At 39.2% G+C, this 18,520-nt stretch overlaps 1 protein-coding gene and 1 long non-coding RNA gene across 2 annotated transcripts; both read right to left on the bottom strand.

The window, feature by feature from the left end:
* Positions 1–256: 256 nt before the first annotated feature.
* Positions 257–18,414, bottom strand: stk17b (serine/threonine kinase 17b (apoptosis-inducing)). The gene is made up of 8 exons (XM_083537259.1): positions 15,652–18,414; positions 15,349–15,462; positions 7,405–7,617; positions 7,101–7,239; positions 6,715–6,841; positions 5,585–5,633; positions 4,615–4,794; positions 257–2,823 (listed from the first exon to the last, which is right to left on the bottom strand). Exons 2-8 carry the CDS (start codon positions 15,456–15,458, stop codon positions 2,583–2,585), a joined length of 1,059 nt encoding a protein of 352 aa, XP_083393385.1. The 5' UTR covers positions 15,459–15,462; positions 15,652–18,414; the 3' UTR covers positions 257–2,582.
* Positions 10,725–12,083, bottom strand: LOC310723497. The gene is made up of 2 exons (XR_014532703.1): positions 11,639–12,083; positions 10,725–11,351 (listed from the first exon to the last, which is right to left on the bottom strand). It is a non-coding gene; the product is annotated as an uncharacterized lncRNA (long non-coding RNA).
* Positions 18,415–18,520: the final 106 nt, after the last annotated feature.

The raw sequence follows: 18,520 nt of genomic DNA, 5'->3' as shown, positions 1-18,520 counted from the left end.
TTGCTTGTTTAAAAAATAAAATAAAATAATGAAATATAAAATATACACCACCTTGGAACGTGAAGGGCCGTGCCACTCTTTGAACATGTACCAAATGGGATGCCATTGTATGCGTGGCATGCGGTTTGCCAGGTTTATAACCCGACATGTCAAGGCACATGCTACTTCCTCATTAAATTCTGCAAAGTAAAAAAAAAACCTCTAGATCCTGCCTGCCTTAGAAACAAACAGAAGAACACACAATACACACTGGAAGGGAATTTGATTTGATTTATTTAAAACCCACAGAATTGTTCAGATGTTCAGTCATGGCACTTTAAGACGGAGACAAACCCGCATGACTCACTTTTGCAGAACGCTTTCAAAACATCTGTATTGGTCAGCTAGAACAAAATCATTGTTACTACCATGTGACTGGTGTAAAAATGACATGAGCTGCATAGTACTATCAAAATCCTCAGCTAGCAGCCCTGAAAGCCCGTCGCATGACGTCCCTGAGGTGTGTGAACCTGGTTGAAGATGAGAAACACGTCGGGTTTATGTCAGGAGAATATTGCAGGTAGGTGGTGTTAATTTCAAAATTCAACAAAACTTTAAGATCTTACCAAGGTATTGGTGACACAAACCATCATGAGATATTAAGGTTGGAGGATGGTTTTGAGCGACAGTAGCGCTCTAGATCTCATCAAGGTATTGGTTGCACAAACCATCATGAATCTTGAGACTTTCATCTCACAACGGTATTGGTCACACAAACTGTAAAGTTATATCTTGGTGCCATTATAGTTTGGAGCAAGAGAAAATGTCAACAAGGTATTGGTCATACAAAACCATGATGAGACATCATGAGATCATGATTTGGAGTTTGGGGACTTACAGGTCTCACCAAGGAGATCTGTCTCATCAAGGTTTGTGTCACCAATGCCTTGGTGAGACCTGCTGTCTCCTGTTGCTCCAAACCATCATAAGACATCAGACAACTTCCAAAACGAGGTATTAGTCACCTGAGACATCATGGTTTGAAGAAACAAGAAATTCGTTTTACAGACGACTCGTTTTCTCTGCGACATCTCCACCAAAAACACATCCCTTCAACTTACTTGAACCAACATACCGCCTCTCGAAGGCCCAAAAAATACTATTTCCAGTTCGACGCTCTCTCGCGTCGAGATAAGACGAAACATCGCGTTCATCAGATCACAGCCACTTAAACAATTCTTTCTCGGCAATACTGTATCTCAGTAGAACCAACCACCTGTGTTTAGCTTCAGGCTGGAGAATTTCTCACACTCGATTTTCTCAGTTCTATTTCCCCGACAATGAGCCGCCTCTCCAATATAACATTATACAACATTGGCACTTTATCTCCAAATACCAACGTCACACACATCCATCTGCATCCTGCATGTTTTAGACCAGCCCTTGTTCATAGATATATATAAAAAAAAAAAAACCCACAGAACAATTGTTTTCATCCAGTTCTGAGTAGCAGAAAATCGAAAGCACACATTTGACATTGTAAAATAATCCGACAAACGATCCGAATAAAAGATTTCAGCGCTATTCGTTTATATAATAAAGAGAAAGGAAAAACCTGGATCGACAAATTGTGACACAAACCCTGAGAATCGAAGGCACGAAAATATGAGCTCATCCGGTCTGAGTGCATAGATTAGAGAATGTTCTAGAAATCCAACCCTTGCTTGGAAGTGTGTGTGTGTGTGTGTGTGTATATTATATATATACACACACACACACACACACACAAACTACTATCTCTATATTTTATATATATATATATATATATATATATATATATATATATATATATATATATGAGCTACAAAAATATCCTTAAAATTAGCTTTTTTTTTTTATTTTAAATAAAAAGTATAAATTCAGGATTCTTTTCTTTCCCTTCATATAACACCAAGGCGCAAAGGGATGTCAAGGGTTAAGTACTTTATGACAGGCAAATCTGTGACTAAGGGGAAGTGCATTTCGCAAAATTTGCCCAAATACGGCAAACAAACAGCACGAACGCTACCATTATAACGAGTTCATTTGTGGTTTACTACAACGAATACGACGAGCACCTCAGCCCAATGCCCTTTTTTTTATTTATATATCTTTTAATTAATATTACACACGATCTTGTGTTTCCCCCGCAGTCCAGCATATTGATTCAAAGCACCGAGAAGTGATCGCGATACGTGGAAAAATCACCACAAAAAGAAACCCAACACCATTTCTATTAAAACGTCGCAGGTTTCGCACAGCCTGTTTTAAAACAATGCACCGAATTGGACCTCAAATAAATATTACACAAAGGAAAAAAAAAGATAATAGATCAAATTAAAAATGTACACGGACAATAAAATTACACGGATGAGAGAACGAGCTGTAGAAGGAGTGCGATTCAGTGGCAGGAAACCATGTGCAAGAAGTTTGCTCTGGCATCAGCTGATCATCTTTGGTGTTTTTTTTTTGTGTTTGGTCCCAGAGGTGGTTTAAGAGGACCGGGAGAGAAAATCTTGCCCTGATCAAACAGGGGGAAAAAAAACAAAACAAAAACGACAGGTTTAGATGTTGATGTCTCGAGGCGCCTGAGCGTCATCCTCGAAGCGGAACCTCTTGGACTGTGGCGAATCCAGAATGTTTTCTTTGTCCTCGAGGTCCCCGGGAGCCGAAGACCACTTGGCACCACCGCTGCGTTCTCTGGGGACACGCTGGCTTACGGGCGGAAGAGGAGGGAGTTCGGGGCTTAGGCACTGCTGCCACAACCAGGGGTGTCTCAGACAGTCGGCGGCACTCAGACGGTCCCTGGGAAAAGAAGAGCCGGAAAGATTTAGGTCAATGATTTGATGTCAAAAAGTTTGCGGAAACCTCACAATCTTAAATAAACATCTGGAAATGATTTCCCTTCACTCCTATAATACTGTTTTTCCCAGATTTTGGGGTGTGGCTATAAGGATTTGTGATGTTTTAAAAACTGAGAGCTACTTTAAGAGTACTAACTTATTGGAAAGGTCTTGTTTAATACAACTTTCTGAATAATTAAGTGGCACAGTTCACCCTTTTCAAGGTCATCCCAAACAGTAGTTAGTGCAGTTGAGGTTTAGAGCTCGGGACAGGATATAATGTCTGTACTGTAATATCGGAAACTATTGTTTCCATTGTAAATTGTAATTCTCAAGCAAACATTAGCGTTCTATACAATTGTGCAATTTTGTGGCAATGGTTTGGGAAAGAACAGGGTATGTTGTTAAGGTGTCCACATACATCAATATAAAAAGAAAAAGAAAATTTAAAAAGTTATTTATATATATATATATATATATATATATATATATATATATATATATATATATATATATATATATATATATATGTTGATATATAAAATGATACTGCTACTACTACTCTATAAAACATGTAGCTCAAAATACTAAAACAAGAACAATAAAAAAAAAAAAACTGTAAAGAATGATAAAAATCATGTCAAACTTCCTGAATAATCTTCTGTTGCTGTAGGTTTTATTTTCGGCAGCCATTTAATGTTACACCTGAATCAGTAATAAATACTAGAGATCGAGCGATTCATCGGTTATCATCACTGATACTTGATTTGCTGGAGCTATCCATATTCATATATCCAAAATCCATATCGATAGTTTTTCCGGGTTGCAGTAACAGTATAAAAGCGGCCTCTAGAGGCGAATCACCGGCGCTGTTTTGTCTTATTTCATTTTGAATATAACTGTTTTGATTTCATTGTTACTTTTTGTTTCAGTTCAGAATGCACACTTTTTTATTTTCCTTAATATTGATTAAAATAATTAATAGATTCATATTGTTTTTTTATTTTGCACATTTTCATGATTCAGTACTGGTTTTTTTTTTTTATTATTTAGTTCAGTATTATTTTACATGAAGTGTTTATTTTTTTGTTTTGTTTTATCCAGTATATAGCAAGTATGATCCAACCTAGCTATCGCTATCTGTAAAATCTGTAAACCTCTAATAAATATAGGCCGTCCTTGCAAAGGGAAGACATCGCATCATAAAGCTTTATAGAACATTTGAGCCAACGGAGCTGGCAGGATAGAAATAATTTGCATATAGTGCTATTCAGATTATTCAGGAGCTCCATTCAGGAGCAAAAAACCCCAGTGCTGCAACTTTATGCAACAGGAAGTGGCAAGTACTGCTTGAGCTCACATCTAATCAGACTTTATGCAAACAACGGATATTTTTAAACTTGGACGCAGTCATATGAAAAGAGCTGTTATTCTGGATAACTATTCCAACCTGCAAAAGACTGTTAGGAGCTTTTTTATTAAGGCGGTGTTCATTCTAGGGCTGCAGCTAGACATTTGTATTTGCATTTTGATCCTATTTTGTAATATGGCATTTATTAAAATTTTCATTATTCTTATTTATTTATTATTCTCATTTTTTAATAAACCCCCAGAGCGGTCCAGAGTTTAGCGGGTGGTGCGTGATTAATAATGGTCGGTGGGGAAACACGGTGCTCTGTGTTTAGTTAAATGTATTAAACGAACCCTCGAAGCTAGAATTGGTGTGTTTTTGTGAAGGACAGAAGGAACTCACTCTGGCGCTTTGACCAGCAGTTCCCGGATGAAATGCACAGCGAGCTCGGACATGCGAGAGAAGGCCTCCTTGCCGTAGTCCACGTTCACCTGCGAGACGTTCAGGAATGTCTGCTGCTTGTCCTCGCCGGCGAACGGAGACTCCCCCGTGATCAGCATGTACGTGATCACGCCGACGCTCCTGACAAGCACAAGGATACGGAACGTGAGATCACACTTACTGACTCACTATTTACTTTTTAGATTACGCCTAAGCAGTGGTTAATCATTACAGCATGAGGTCAGTCATAAAATGATAAAAAAGTCCATCAGAACGCTCTCGAATGTGCTACGAAATCTCAGCATGGCTATTCTGTACGATGGCTAAGAAGTGGAAAAACAAACGAACAAATCGGAAAACAAATGTACAACTCCAGAAAACAAAATAACTCCAGAAACATGCCCAAAAACAGAAAACAAAATAACAAATTCAAAAACACAATTTAGACATTGTTCATTTGTTTTCTGATTTTTTAATTTGTTTTCAGATTTGTTCCGTTTTTTTTTTTTTATTTGTTCATTTATTTTCAGATATGTTTTTTTTTTTTTTTTTATTTATTCGTTCATTTGTTTTTGGATTTTATTTTTTTTTCCTTTCACATTTTGACCACCATAATTCTGACACTTTTATACACAATCCATATGAAAAATGCCATTGTTTCTTATCCATATAACAATATAACAAAATTAAATAAAATACATTTTTATTTGTATAGCGCTTTTAACAATGAACATTGTCTCAAAGCAGCTTTACACAGATAATGTGGTGATAAAAATGATTAAGAGGTTCATTATGAAGCTTAAGTTTGTCCCTGATGAGCGAGCCGGTGGCGACTGTGGTAAAAATTTAATTGACTACACATCCTGATGCATGAATCCTGGCATGTTCAGCAAGAAATATAGCCATGCATGTTAACACCTTATAGACGTACCAGAGATCTGTGGCGGTAGTGATGGGCTCATAGTTCAGGATTTCTGGAGCTAAATATAAAAACATTCACAAAAACATTCAAACTTGAACCACGTGGATACAGTACATGTAAAAATTAAGAAAGAATCATAAAAAAATATAGAATTTGCTGAATGATTTTGGAAAAAATTTTCAAAATTCAGCAAAAAGACAAATTTGCACAGTCTATGTTGTTCTTCAAGTCATAAGTCAAACTCATAATCACCCAATGGGTTTATTTAACTCAGTTAACCCCCAATGGTTGTACTAAACCCAATTACCCCCCCAATGGGTTTACTAAACCCATTTACCACCCTGTGGGTTTACTGAGCCCAATTACCCCCCAATGGTTGTACTAAACCCAATTACCCCCCAAATGGGTTTACTGAACATAATTACACCCAATGGGTTTACTGAACCCATTTACCACCCTGTGGGTTTACTGAACCCATTTACCACCCTGTGGGTTTACTGTACCCAATTACCCCCTAATGGTTGTACTAAACCCAATTACCCCCCAAATGGGTTTACTGAACATAATTACCCCCAATGGGTTTACCGAACCTAATTACCCCCTAATGGGTTTACTGAACCAATTTACCACTCCGTGAGTTTACCGAACCCAATTACCACCCTATAGGTTTACTGAACCCAATTACCCCCAGTGGTTGTACTGAACCCAGTTACCCCCCTAACAGGTTTACTGAACCCAATTACCACCCATAGGTTTACTGAACCCAGTTACCACCCAATCGGTATACGGAACCCAATTACCCCCAAATGGTTGGACTGAACCCAATTACCCAAAATTGTTGTACTAAATCCAATTACCAACCCATGGGTTTACTGAATCCAATTACTACCCAATGGCTGTACTGAACCCAATTATCCCAAATAGGTTTAATAAAACCAATTACCACCTCATGGGTTTACTGAACCCAATTCCCACCCAATCAGTATACTAAACCCAATTACCCCAAAGGGTATACTGAACTCAATTACCACCCAATGGTTGTAGTGAACCCAATCACCCAAAATTGTTGTACTAAACTCAATTACCAAACAATGGCTGTAATGAACTCAAGGATGATAGAAAGCGATGTAATGACATACCTACATACTCTGGCGTCCCCACGATCTCTCGCAGTTCTCCGACAGAGCCGAGACGCCTCGCCAGCCCGAAGTCTACGATCTTAATGTCCCCCAGAGGATTCAGACTGGTCAGAAGAATGTTTTGAGGCTGCAAATTGAGAATCTGGGTCTCAAACATGCGCTGTAAACTCACTTCTACTCACTTTCTACCTCAACTGGTGCAACAGACACACAATTATTTTTCCCCCATGTAGGAAAAAACCCAGGACGTATTACTAGATTTCAGGTAATCGTGATAGATTAATTAAATCTAAAGAAAAATATACTACCCCGGCTTAATGCCGTTTTGTGTCCCGTGTTCAATTTCGCTTGAATTTCGATCGTAGCAGCTGTGTGTTAAAACAAACCTTCAGGTCAAGGTGGACCACGTTGGTCTGGTGGAGCAGATTGACGCCTTCGAGAATCTGTCGGATCAAACGAACGATCTGACCTTCCGACAGCAGCTCGTCGGACACGCAGTGGTCAAAGATCTCACCACCTGCCGCACTGGGGAGAGACAATTTTTAATCAGGTACTTACTAAAAAGGCCATTCACTATGGTTGCCAGATTGCACGTAAATCTCACATAATAGTTCAATAGGCCCAGACTAGTCCAGATAAACAGTCCTGGAGTTGACTCCAGTTTAAGAAAAACTCCGACTTGGGACTCACTATTCGAGCAGCAGGATGATGTCGTGCTCGTTCTCGTAGGCGGCGTGTAAGTCGACGATGCGAGGGTTGAACCTGGCTACCTCCAGCACCGCCAGCTCATGGAGCACATCGGCCCTGCAGTCACGACCTCGGCGACGCTTCCGCACGAACTTCGCAGCGAACTCTTTACCCGTCGCCTTCTCCACGCATTTCTTTACCACTGCAAACTTCCCCCTGAGGAAAAAGGTCGGGTGTCAAGATCAGTAGACTGATGATTACACGATTCGGATCACACATACACATTATATATACACACACATCTGAAGCATCTACCGATACAATTCACCCCAATTATGATGCAGTGTGATCCGATTGCGAATTCGATTCAACACATTACAATTCAATGCATTACGACGCAATTCAAAAAATCTCATAGTTCGCGAGAAGACGCGAAAGGCTCGAAGGTTCGGAGTAACATTTCAAAACAGTTTGTACCAATAAATGACGGAAAAATGTTCGAAAAACTATTTTATTATTGTATTATTCATTTAAAGTAGTAAATAAAACATTTATGAGAAGTAATTCACAATCTTTGTTGAGTTTACACTACAGTATATGCACAAATCCCCCTTGAAAAAGGAACCATCAAAAGGAGAGTCAAAACCTTGCGATTTTGTTGTTACTCGAGAGGGGTGTGTGTGTGTGTGTGTGTGTGTGTGTGTGTGTGTGTGTGTGTGCACTAAACCACCAGGAAATCCACACACACACTTGGTGATTTGGTTCAGACCACGTGTGTCTTCGTGTAGAGGTTTGAAACCGAGATTGAATCATCTTTTAGTTATGATGTAGATTTAGATCAAACGCTCCATCTGCCATTTCATACAATTTAAATGAGATAGTAATAGAAGTACACTGATGAGATCGGTGACTTCCTCTGATGCACGTCATGTGACGCAGTGTTATCGAATCACATGATTATAAAGCGACCAGTGTACAGAGCTTTATAAGAATGGACCTCCATTCCCTTGTGGAAACATATCAACTGCCCCTATATTACCCCCAAACACACACACAGCAATATGACACCTTTGTTCTCATCATGACAAGAGGATCAGACAGACACATGGATCCTTCTGAAAGTGTTTCACAAAGGCACAGGTTCGACTTCTAAAGCTCTAATTACACTTCAGTGTTTAATGACAGCAAAGCAGCACAGACACCCAACACACCCACACCCAAACCCAACACACCCACACATACACACACGTTCATGTGACGTTCCTCTCAAAGCTCCCAAGAACCATTTACATATTCTCGTGTCACGGGTTTGTGCCTGGGCCTTTTATGAGACAAAATGTTCGCCATCACTCACATTCTCAATCACACACATCGTTCTCTCACACGCACACACACACAAATGGGCTGTAAGAAGAGCTTCCTGTAAAGAAAAGCCTTCCTGCACTGCGACAAAGGCCTGTATAGAATAATAGAATAAGCTCGGCGTAATACAACAAGCAAGAAAGAGCGAGAGAAAAAAAAGAGAAAAAGAGCAATAGGGAGCGAAAGAGCATGACAAGAAGTACCCACTTCTGTTTTCTTGGTGCGTTCACATAGTGCTGCTTCCCTCCACGGTTTCCTTCCTCTTTACAACCACAAGTAACGCAACACACATTAAATATACACAAAACTCACACACCCACACATAAGAACGAGTGTAAGACACAGAGCAGTGTGACTCGGCTGTTTTGTGGGGACCAAAGCAGCACAACTTCCAGGGTTTATGCCCGGCAATCACTTGAGCAATCGTTTTAATGTCTTAATAATGCATCATAATGCACGCCTGATTTTCCACTTATTTCAGCACAAACCAAGTGAAGTAAAAACCAGTACGAGATGGATTTTTTAGTCCCGGTCCTGCAAAGTGCTAACCAGCAAAAATAAAGATAATTTTGTCCTGCTCCCGCAAAAACCTGCAGGTAAAATGTATAAGTAGTTTTATTTTCAATGCACTGACCGCTTCTCCTTGCTACTCTGCCCCCCCCCCCCCTTTACTCGCTTCACCTTTTCAATACGAATGGAAAGAAAACGGAAAATTACCAAGCATTTCGTTTTATTTGAGTTTGACTTGAAATGATGAACAGGGACATGAACAAGGAACTTTTCAGAACTGAATCGTATAAATGGCCAGGGTTGTGTTGTTTGTTCCTTTTTGTAATAATGAAGTCATATCTGTAGCACTCAGTGATTCTCTGCTGTCCTACGCTTCAGATGTTGTGTCTCAGTGTGCTCTAGTAGGTACCTTGCATGATCCATGATCAGACAGAAGCCACTCTTAAGTAAAAGACACATGACAGCCCACCTGGAGTTTTCCAAAAAGCACCTGAAGGACTCTCAGACCATGAGAAACAATGATTGAACTCTTTGGCCCAAATCCCAAGGATCATATCTGGAGGAAACCAGGCACCACTCATTACCTGGCCAATACTATCCATAGAGTGAAGCATGGTGGTGGCAGCATCATGCTGTGGGGATGCTTTTCTGCGGCAGGTACTGGTAGTTAAGTTACCTAATCTACGTTATTAAAAACACAATACTTATAAAGGAAATTGATGCCCTTTCTTTCATAGTACAACATTTGGGTTCGGGTCACCAAAACGAGGGAAATTCTAGTCTCGGTGGATGCAGATTCCGTGAAAAGGATTTGTATAGATCCTTTATAAATAGTTTTCCTGATTGTTGATAAACAAAATAATGGACAGTTATTTAGTTAGAAAGTTTAATTAAGCAAATCTAATTATTACATTTTTTTAATTTAATAATTTTTTTTGTCTCTTGTAAAACAAAGGTGTTCTTCGCGAGTTCTTGCGATCCAGTTCACCCCGGAGCAGTTCAATAGGATTTAGGTGCGGTGACTAGGCAGGCTGTTCCACAATAAATAACACTCCAGATGACTGTTTGCTGTGTAAATAACGCTTACAGAGCGTGAACGTACGTTTCGGGTCATTGTCTTGTTGTATGGTGAAATCAGTTCAAAGTAGCCACAGTCCATACGGAAGTATGGAATGGTAGCAATTTTGGACCATTGAACTGTTTCACTGTGGGGATGAAGCAGTCTGCTAACATCATCTCTCCTGGTCTTAATCTTACTCTTCTGTTAGAGCCAAAAGATTTCACATTTGGACTCCACAGAACTTTCTTGCAGATCTTTTTTGCCTTTTACCCAAACAAAAGGAACATGCATGTGTCTCACAAACTATAAAAAATTTTATTTTGCTTCGTATGAAATCCACGTTTGCACTTCCTTTAAGGTTCCGAGCCATGCTCTGAGCTTGACCTGTTGAATCTTCTAAGAATATTTTATGCAGAAAATGAATCAACACCTTCTAACCAATCAGAATGGAGAATTTAACAGCACTGTGGAATATAATAGTTTTTATTACACTTAATAAAAACACTCGTGCTTGTTATGTAACATAATTCCATAGCACAGGTATCATTAGTAGTAATAAGATGTTGGTTTGTAATGCTATACTGCTAGCAGCAGTACAAGCGTATCGGATTCATGTCAAGCTTTGACTCGACACCTGGACCCAAAAAAAAAAAATAATAATCACGACAAGATGACACACCTACAGCCGCTTTAATGACACCTTGTACAAAGAACAATGTATGCTTATATGAGCTACGATAATTACAGGTTACAGGTCACTGTCATACAATTAGACTGATTTCTCAAACGCTTACTAGAACTTTCAAGTTTAACGCTTGAGATTAGTTTCCAGTCTTCTGGAAGCTTCACCGTTCAGTAAGGAGGATCTGAAATCCTGTGACTGATTCTGTCTCACCCCAAACGAAATAATGATGCCTTCAAGGGCTTCTGACCTTCTAACCTTCAGGTAATTCTAACCTAGCGATAACTCTAATCTACAGATAACTAAAACCTTTAGGTAATTCTAATCTGCAGATAACTCTACCATACTAGTAATTTAACCTAGAGATAACTCTAATCTACAGATACCATTAACCTACAGGTAAATCTAACCTACAGGTAAATCTAACCTAGAGATAACTCTAATCTACAAATGACTCTAATCTACAAATGACTCTAATCTACAAATAATTCTAATCTACAGATAACTAACCTAGAGCTAACTCTAACCTAGAGATGACTCTAACGTACAGATACTGTTAACCTACAGGTAACTCTGACCTACTAATAGCTCTCACCTACAGACAATTCTAACCTACAAGTAACCTACAAATAACTGTAACCTACAGATAACTCATACGTTCAGGCAACTCAAACGTAGGGGCAACTCAAACGTAGGGGCAACTCAACCTTACATTTAACAAACCTACAGGCAACTCTAACCTACAGGCGACTCTAACCTACATATAACAAACTTACAGATATCTCTAACCTACACGTGACTCCAACCTACAGGCGACTCCAACCTACAGGCGACTCCAACCTACAGGCGACTCCAACCTACAGGCGACTCCAACCTACAGGCGACTCTAAACTACATATAACAAACTTACAGATATCTCTAACCTACAGGCGACTCTAACCTACATATAACAAACCTACAGATATCTCTAACCTACAGGCGACTAACCTACATGTGACTCTAACCTACATGTGACTCTAACCTACAGGCGACTCTAACCTACAGGCGACTCTAACCTACAGGCGACTCTAACCTACAGGCGACTCCAACCCACAGGCGACTCCAACCCACAGGCGACTCCAACCCACAGGCGACTCCAACCCACAGGCGACTCCAACCCACAGGCGACTCCAACCCACAGGCGACTCCAACCCACAGGCGACTCTAACCCACAGGCGACTCTAACCCAAAGGCGACTCTAACCCACAGGCGACTCTAACCTACAGGTGACAGCTGTCTACATTTGTACTTCCCTAAAACATGCCAAGTCACACACATTTCTCCCAGGAAACTAGTGCCTGCGAAATACTGCAGTAATCATCATAATCATAAACACTTTGTTACGCATATACTGAACTTACTTTCGGCACACATTGTGTTATTTGGCTTTGATACGGTTAATGATTTACAGTATACCTCCCCCCTCAATCTGGAGTCACAGAGAAGCGGTTTCTATTTGATTCTGGTTCCTCTGAAGGTTTTTTCTGTATGGTGTCTAAGGGGCTTTTTCCTTGTCAATATCTCCTCTTTGTTTTACTCATGATCTGAAGTATGAAGTCTGGAATTCTGTAAAGCGGCTTTGTAACAACGTTGAATGTGAAAGAAAAAAAAAAAAAGTAAAGGTAAGATTAGAACCCTGACTTCAAGATTTTTCTATAGATGGCAAGTAAGTTAGAAGTTTGAAGCCAACAACGGCAGCACCATTTTAACCTGTATCAATGTTTATAAACCTCCAGTCACAGGAGCTACAGTGACCAGCAGAGTGTCTATACAATTTTCAATTTAATTCAGTTTTATACGTAAAGCACTTTTTTTTTTAAAAATGACAGATTTGTTGAGATAAATAGGTTATAAAAACATTTTATACAAGCCAGTGGAAATAATGGCAAGGAAAATCACCCTGAGATGGTATGAGGAAGAAACCATTTCTCAAAAAGGAACCTGTCCTCATTTGGGTGGAACAAATTAATCATTCAGTCATTATTTATTGTTTTCTTAGCCACATACTTTTTTTGTTTAAAGGTTATGGCAATTTTTATATATATATATATATATATATCGCATATTCCCAAATCAACTATTGCACCTTTTATTGAACCCAAATTCACCACAACTCAGAGCATCTCTGATTACTCTGTTCATAATCACCAGCCATGGAGACCTGGAAAAACCCTAAAATGGGTAGAACATCAGGTTCTCCAAGACCAGGAACAAGAATACAGTGGCTAAAAAAAAAACAGGAAAACCGCAGTGGCCTGTAGAACAGAGTGTCTAAAAGCAATCAAACAGGAAGTGATTTCAAACAACATAAAAATCATAAACTTTGCTTTGTTCTGTCCGGTTTTGGGTTCAAATGTTATATTTCATCACATTTTATATATATTGCTTGTCAGCTGTAGAAACAATTATTAACAACTATTACACCTGTAATCGAACCCAAATTCATTACAAATTAAAAAGCACTTGAAAAGCAGCAACTTGGTACTTGGTGTGATAACAGACTTGAATATACTGAGGAAAAAATTACAAATAGTTTAGCAAGTAAAAAAAAGATCAAAATCGATGAGTGCGCCTTAATTTAGAGCCAAATTGACTAAAATTCAAAGCACATTTGAAGAAAGAAACTTGGTGCTTAGTGTAAATATAAATCTTGTTAATATTTTCACAGGTGTTCTGTAGAACAGTGGTCCCCAACCCACCCCAGGGCCGCAGACCAGCACCGGTCTGAGGGTCAATTGGTACCGGGCCGCACAAAAACAATACATAACTTACATTATTTCCTTTTTATTTATTATCTGATTCTATTTTATTTTGGAAAATGACCGGATTCTCTCCACCACATCTGTCTATGACTCACTCTTGATGCATGTCATGATGCCTCGGTCACATGACTTACCTCCATCCACTACCTTCTTAAAGGAGCTCCGGTCACATGACTTACCTCCATCCACTACCTTCTTAAAGGAGCTCCGGTCACATGACTTACCTCCATCCACTACCTTCTTAAAGGAGCTCCGGTCACATGACTTACCTCCATCCACTACCTTTTTAAAGGAGCTCCAGTCACATGTCTTACCTCCATCCACTACCTTCTTAATGGAGCTCCAGTCACATGTCTTACCTCCATCCACTACCTTCTTAAAGGAGCTCCGGTCACATGACTTACCTCCATCCACTACCTTCTTAAAGGAGCTCCGGTCACATGACTTACCTCCATCCACTACCTTCTTAAAGGAGCTCCGGCCGCTAACACAAAATACATTACCGCTAAATTCAAACCCCCAAGCGAGCAAAATGAACAAAAAGCAACACAGTGGATTCACGTTTATTATTATATTCAGAAAACACCAGTTTTTATGGTGGTATCTTTTTATTTTGTTGTATTTATCCACCACACCTTAAAGGCCGGGTCCGTGAAAATGTTGTCTGACATTAAACCAGTCTGTAATGCAAAAAAGGATGTGGACCACTGCTTTAGAACACGTCATTAACGCATTTAAATAAAAAGTCAACGCAAACATCATAAAGTTTGCTTTGTAAATGGGTTTTCTCCGCCATGTTATTTTCTGTCCGGGTTCAAATGAGATTTTCCATCACGTTTCTACACATTTTGCTTGTCAGGTATAGAAAAAAGAAACAGCTTTTTAGGAAGTTTTAATATTGCACCTTGAATCGGAGCCAAATTCACTACAATTCAGAATAATGCACTCGAAGGAAGCAACTCGGTGCTTGAAAACTTTGTTGATACACAATTTACTATTTTATGCTTGTTTTATTTTAAAAGTTTTGTGTATATATTATTTTATATCAATAAGAAACAGGGAAGTCGTAGTAGCTGGTGTAAAAAAAAAAAAAAGATAGAAAGTAAATGTACAAACAGAACAAACATCCATTCTGCTTTGTAAATGTTTTTTTTTTTTCAGCCATATAATTAATATTTGGTTGATATTTGATATTTTGTATTATATTTAACATGTGTTTTGCATGTCAGGTGCACAAAAAAAAAAGGAAATAGCTACAAATCGACTATTGCATCTTCAATAAATACACTTGATACCATTTTTGCATTTGTTTTGATATTTGCTTCTATACTGTATATTCAACTGTAAACTTCAAGAAACATGGAAGCAACAGTGATCAAATAGGAAGTGAATACAAAACAACATAAAATCCAGAAGCCTGATTTTTTTATGGGTTTTCACTAAAACTTGGTCTGGTATTTCTGGTTGTATTCACTGTGAAAAATCTATCTACAGCTGAAAGATCTACATGTTCAGGAGGAGAAAGCACTAACCTGCCGATCTCGCCGGTGATGTGGAAAAGTGAGTCAAGCGGCTCGGTCAGTATTGGGGTCTGGATATCCGCCAAGAGCCCACCGCGACCCTCCACCCGCCTCCGGGCCATGAGCCTGCAGGGGTTAGGGGGAAAAGGGTGCACAGAAAAACTCTTTTTAGATGGTAGATCAAGCAAAGTTTCAGGCTTTTAGGAGCAGAAATGTCTCACTAATGTCAGCTCGTGGAGGACATCATGCAGAATTGGATGGATGACGTCATTACACTGTTGTTATTTATTTGTTTGTTTGATCGTTGCTACTTACCGAGTTCAGGAATGTAAATAGAAAGTGGGAACTATCTCGGGTCCGGAAACAGGATCTCGTTCAAGATCGTCTCCACGACATGGTGCATCTCCTCGGGTCGGAAGGATTCAATAAAATATTGTTGTTTTTTCCCCCTTATAACAAGTTCAGGAACGTTGAAAAATGGCACCAATTCTGGTTCCAGTTAGTTCCCTTTCCGATCAACCTCCAAGCTGTGTTGGGCCAAACCTCTATTTTTTCACACCTTAGAAACTTTATGGTGTCATTTTCATATTTTCCTTTATATAATCCGGTTTTCTTGGCTCTGCAAAAAAAAAAATCCTGATGATCATGAGCTTCCTGTGTTCACCGATTTGAAAAGTGCAGCCCGTTGGCACCATGACACTTCCCACTTCCGGGTTTGGCTTAACGTCATGACGTAGGACGCTCGAAGGCGGGGCCAACACGACAACGCGTGCCCCCTCCTTAAACCTGCTGTATACGGGGGTTCCTGTGTACCCTGGTTATGGAGAACCCGATGTTCTAGGCATTTTGGTGTTTTTACATTTACAGCATCTTTTCGAGAGCAACTTATAGTTATTTCAGCTAAGCAATTAAGAGGTTAAGGGGCCTTGCTCAAGGGCCCAAAAGTGGCAGATTGGTGGTGCTGGGATATGAACTCATGCCCTTCTGTTCAGAAATGTAGAACAGCTTATCCACCAAACTATGGTCTGCCGGCCCGGGTTCGATTGCGTTTAAAGAATTTAACTGCACTGTAATGTACATGTTACACGAATAAAGCGTCTTTCTACCACTCCTTCACAATTCTGGAAAAAAACAACAACAATGAGACAAACACACCAACAGTACACTAGGATCTGGACGCTTAAAACCACAGAATACCATGAACGCAAACGCGTCAGCTCAAAATCAGTGAAGAATCAAGTAGATTATGAATGTGCAGGTTAGGAACCCGTCCACTAGGTGTTCATTCATCTGAATCCAGAATAGGATGAGACCCCTGGTCCATAGCGGGGTACAACGCATACACTGATTCACACCTGGGGTCAATTGTTGATCCAGCAGGTTTCTCTGAGTACATGGGGAGAACATGTGGTGGAACCCTAGACCTGAGCTCAGGAGCATTTAGAGTCTCCGTAGAGCGGTCCTTATTTTCACGACAGGGTAATATTCCTATTTACAAACCCAGAAGCCATTTTTTTTGTACCGCATTATACCAAAGCCTATCAGATGAATCGCTTCATAAGGTGTAAAAGATAAAACTAGCACATTTACAGAGATTTTATTCAAAACATCATAAACAGTGGTAGCTTAGTGGGTAATTATTCTAACAATTGACATTGTCCCATAGATAAATATGTTATCAAATTAGAATTTTATGTCAGTGGCAAGGAAAAACTCCCTGAGATGCCATGAGGAAGAAACCTTGAAAGGAACCAGATTTTAAAGCGAACCCATCCACATCTGGTTGGCACTGAAGAGTTTAATCATTGCTGAGGTGTACTGTTTGGTAAACCGTTCAACTGATAGGTGCTAAAAACATTGGGGAAGGCCTAGCTCAGTGGTTAAGATATTGGACTTCTGATCAGAAGGTCATGAGTTCACATCCCACCACCACTGCTGGGCCTTTAACCACACAAGGCCTTTAACCCTCGACTTCTCAGTTGTATGAATGAGATAACTGAAAGTCGCTCTAAATAAGGGCGTAAATGTAAATACCGTATAAAGACCTGAGGTAGGTTCCTTCATTTCTCCCAGAAGAACCTTGACAATTACATGGCAGACAATTCAAGGTGCCTGGTTCGGTCAAAGAAAAACCCACAGAGGGATCGGTTTCTCTGATTGATCATGCTGCTACCAAACTCATGTTGCAACAGAAATCATGATAAATCAAACCAGGTTTCAATTACCATAGCCTTCAGGGCCATTTCTAGCCTTTTTTGTTATTACCGCATTCATTTTGTATATAACACGTAAATATATATATATATATATATATATATATATATATATATATATATATATATATATATATATATATATATATATATATATATATATATAAAACGTTATTCATATTTTTATACGTAAGGTTATACTTTGCATTTGTATTTATTTTATTGTGACGTTCTATTTTCATTTACATCTTGGACAGTAAAAATTTCGCATTTCACTACATGTCGTAATTGTATTTGGCTCCGCCCTCTCTCCACAATGCTCCACGCCCACATCGTACAAGGTTAAACCCATTTTATAATATTGCGAAATTTAACAATGTCAAAAATATATTGTATAATAAATTTCTCAGCAGGAAAACATGTAAATAGTGGGGTGAGGGAGGCAGGAAACGGTGCTGTTCCTGTTAGAATAAACAGGAAGTCAGGCTGCATGACCTTTGATTTCAAAAAGACGTATGAATACTGGATGTTGTAAAGTTTTCTAAAGATTTGTGGTGTAAATTCTATCTACGGTCTGTAGCAATTCTTAAATATTTATATGATTTCGTACGGCAACAAACCCTGAGATCATATTTTTGCACTTTTTATGCATTGCACAGTTGCCACATGGGCAAGCGGTCATATAAAAGTGAATGCGTATTAACTTTCCCATAAAATTTCCCATACTTTCACAGCCAGTAATATTGAAACAGTTCTTGGTAATGACTAAGTGTGGGTCCTTCATGAGGGGGATTTTTTTGTAGCACTTTCTGTATCTGATTTGGGATTTTTTTGCACTTCACCGTGATAAAAAAATAAAATAAAATTGTGCAAAGTTTCCACAGAAATCCTATCAACTATAAACTAGTGACTTTAAAACAATCTTGAAGCTCATAAAATTAAAGCACAATACAGGAAGCTATAAAGGAAAA

The sequence above is a fragment of the Silurus aristotelis genome, assembly GCF_946808225.1.
Source record: "Silurus aristotelis genome assembly, chromosome: 3".
NCBI classification, from domain to species: Eukaryota; Metazoa; Chordata; class Actinopteri; order Siluriformes; family Siluridae; genus Silurus; species Silurus aristotelis.
The sequence above is the reverse complement of the archived record's forward strand: the minus strand, read 5'-3'. Positions and strand labels throughout refer to the sequence as shown.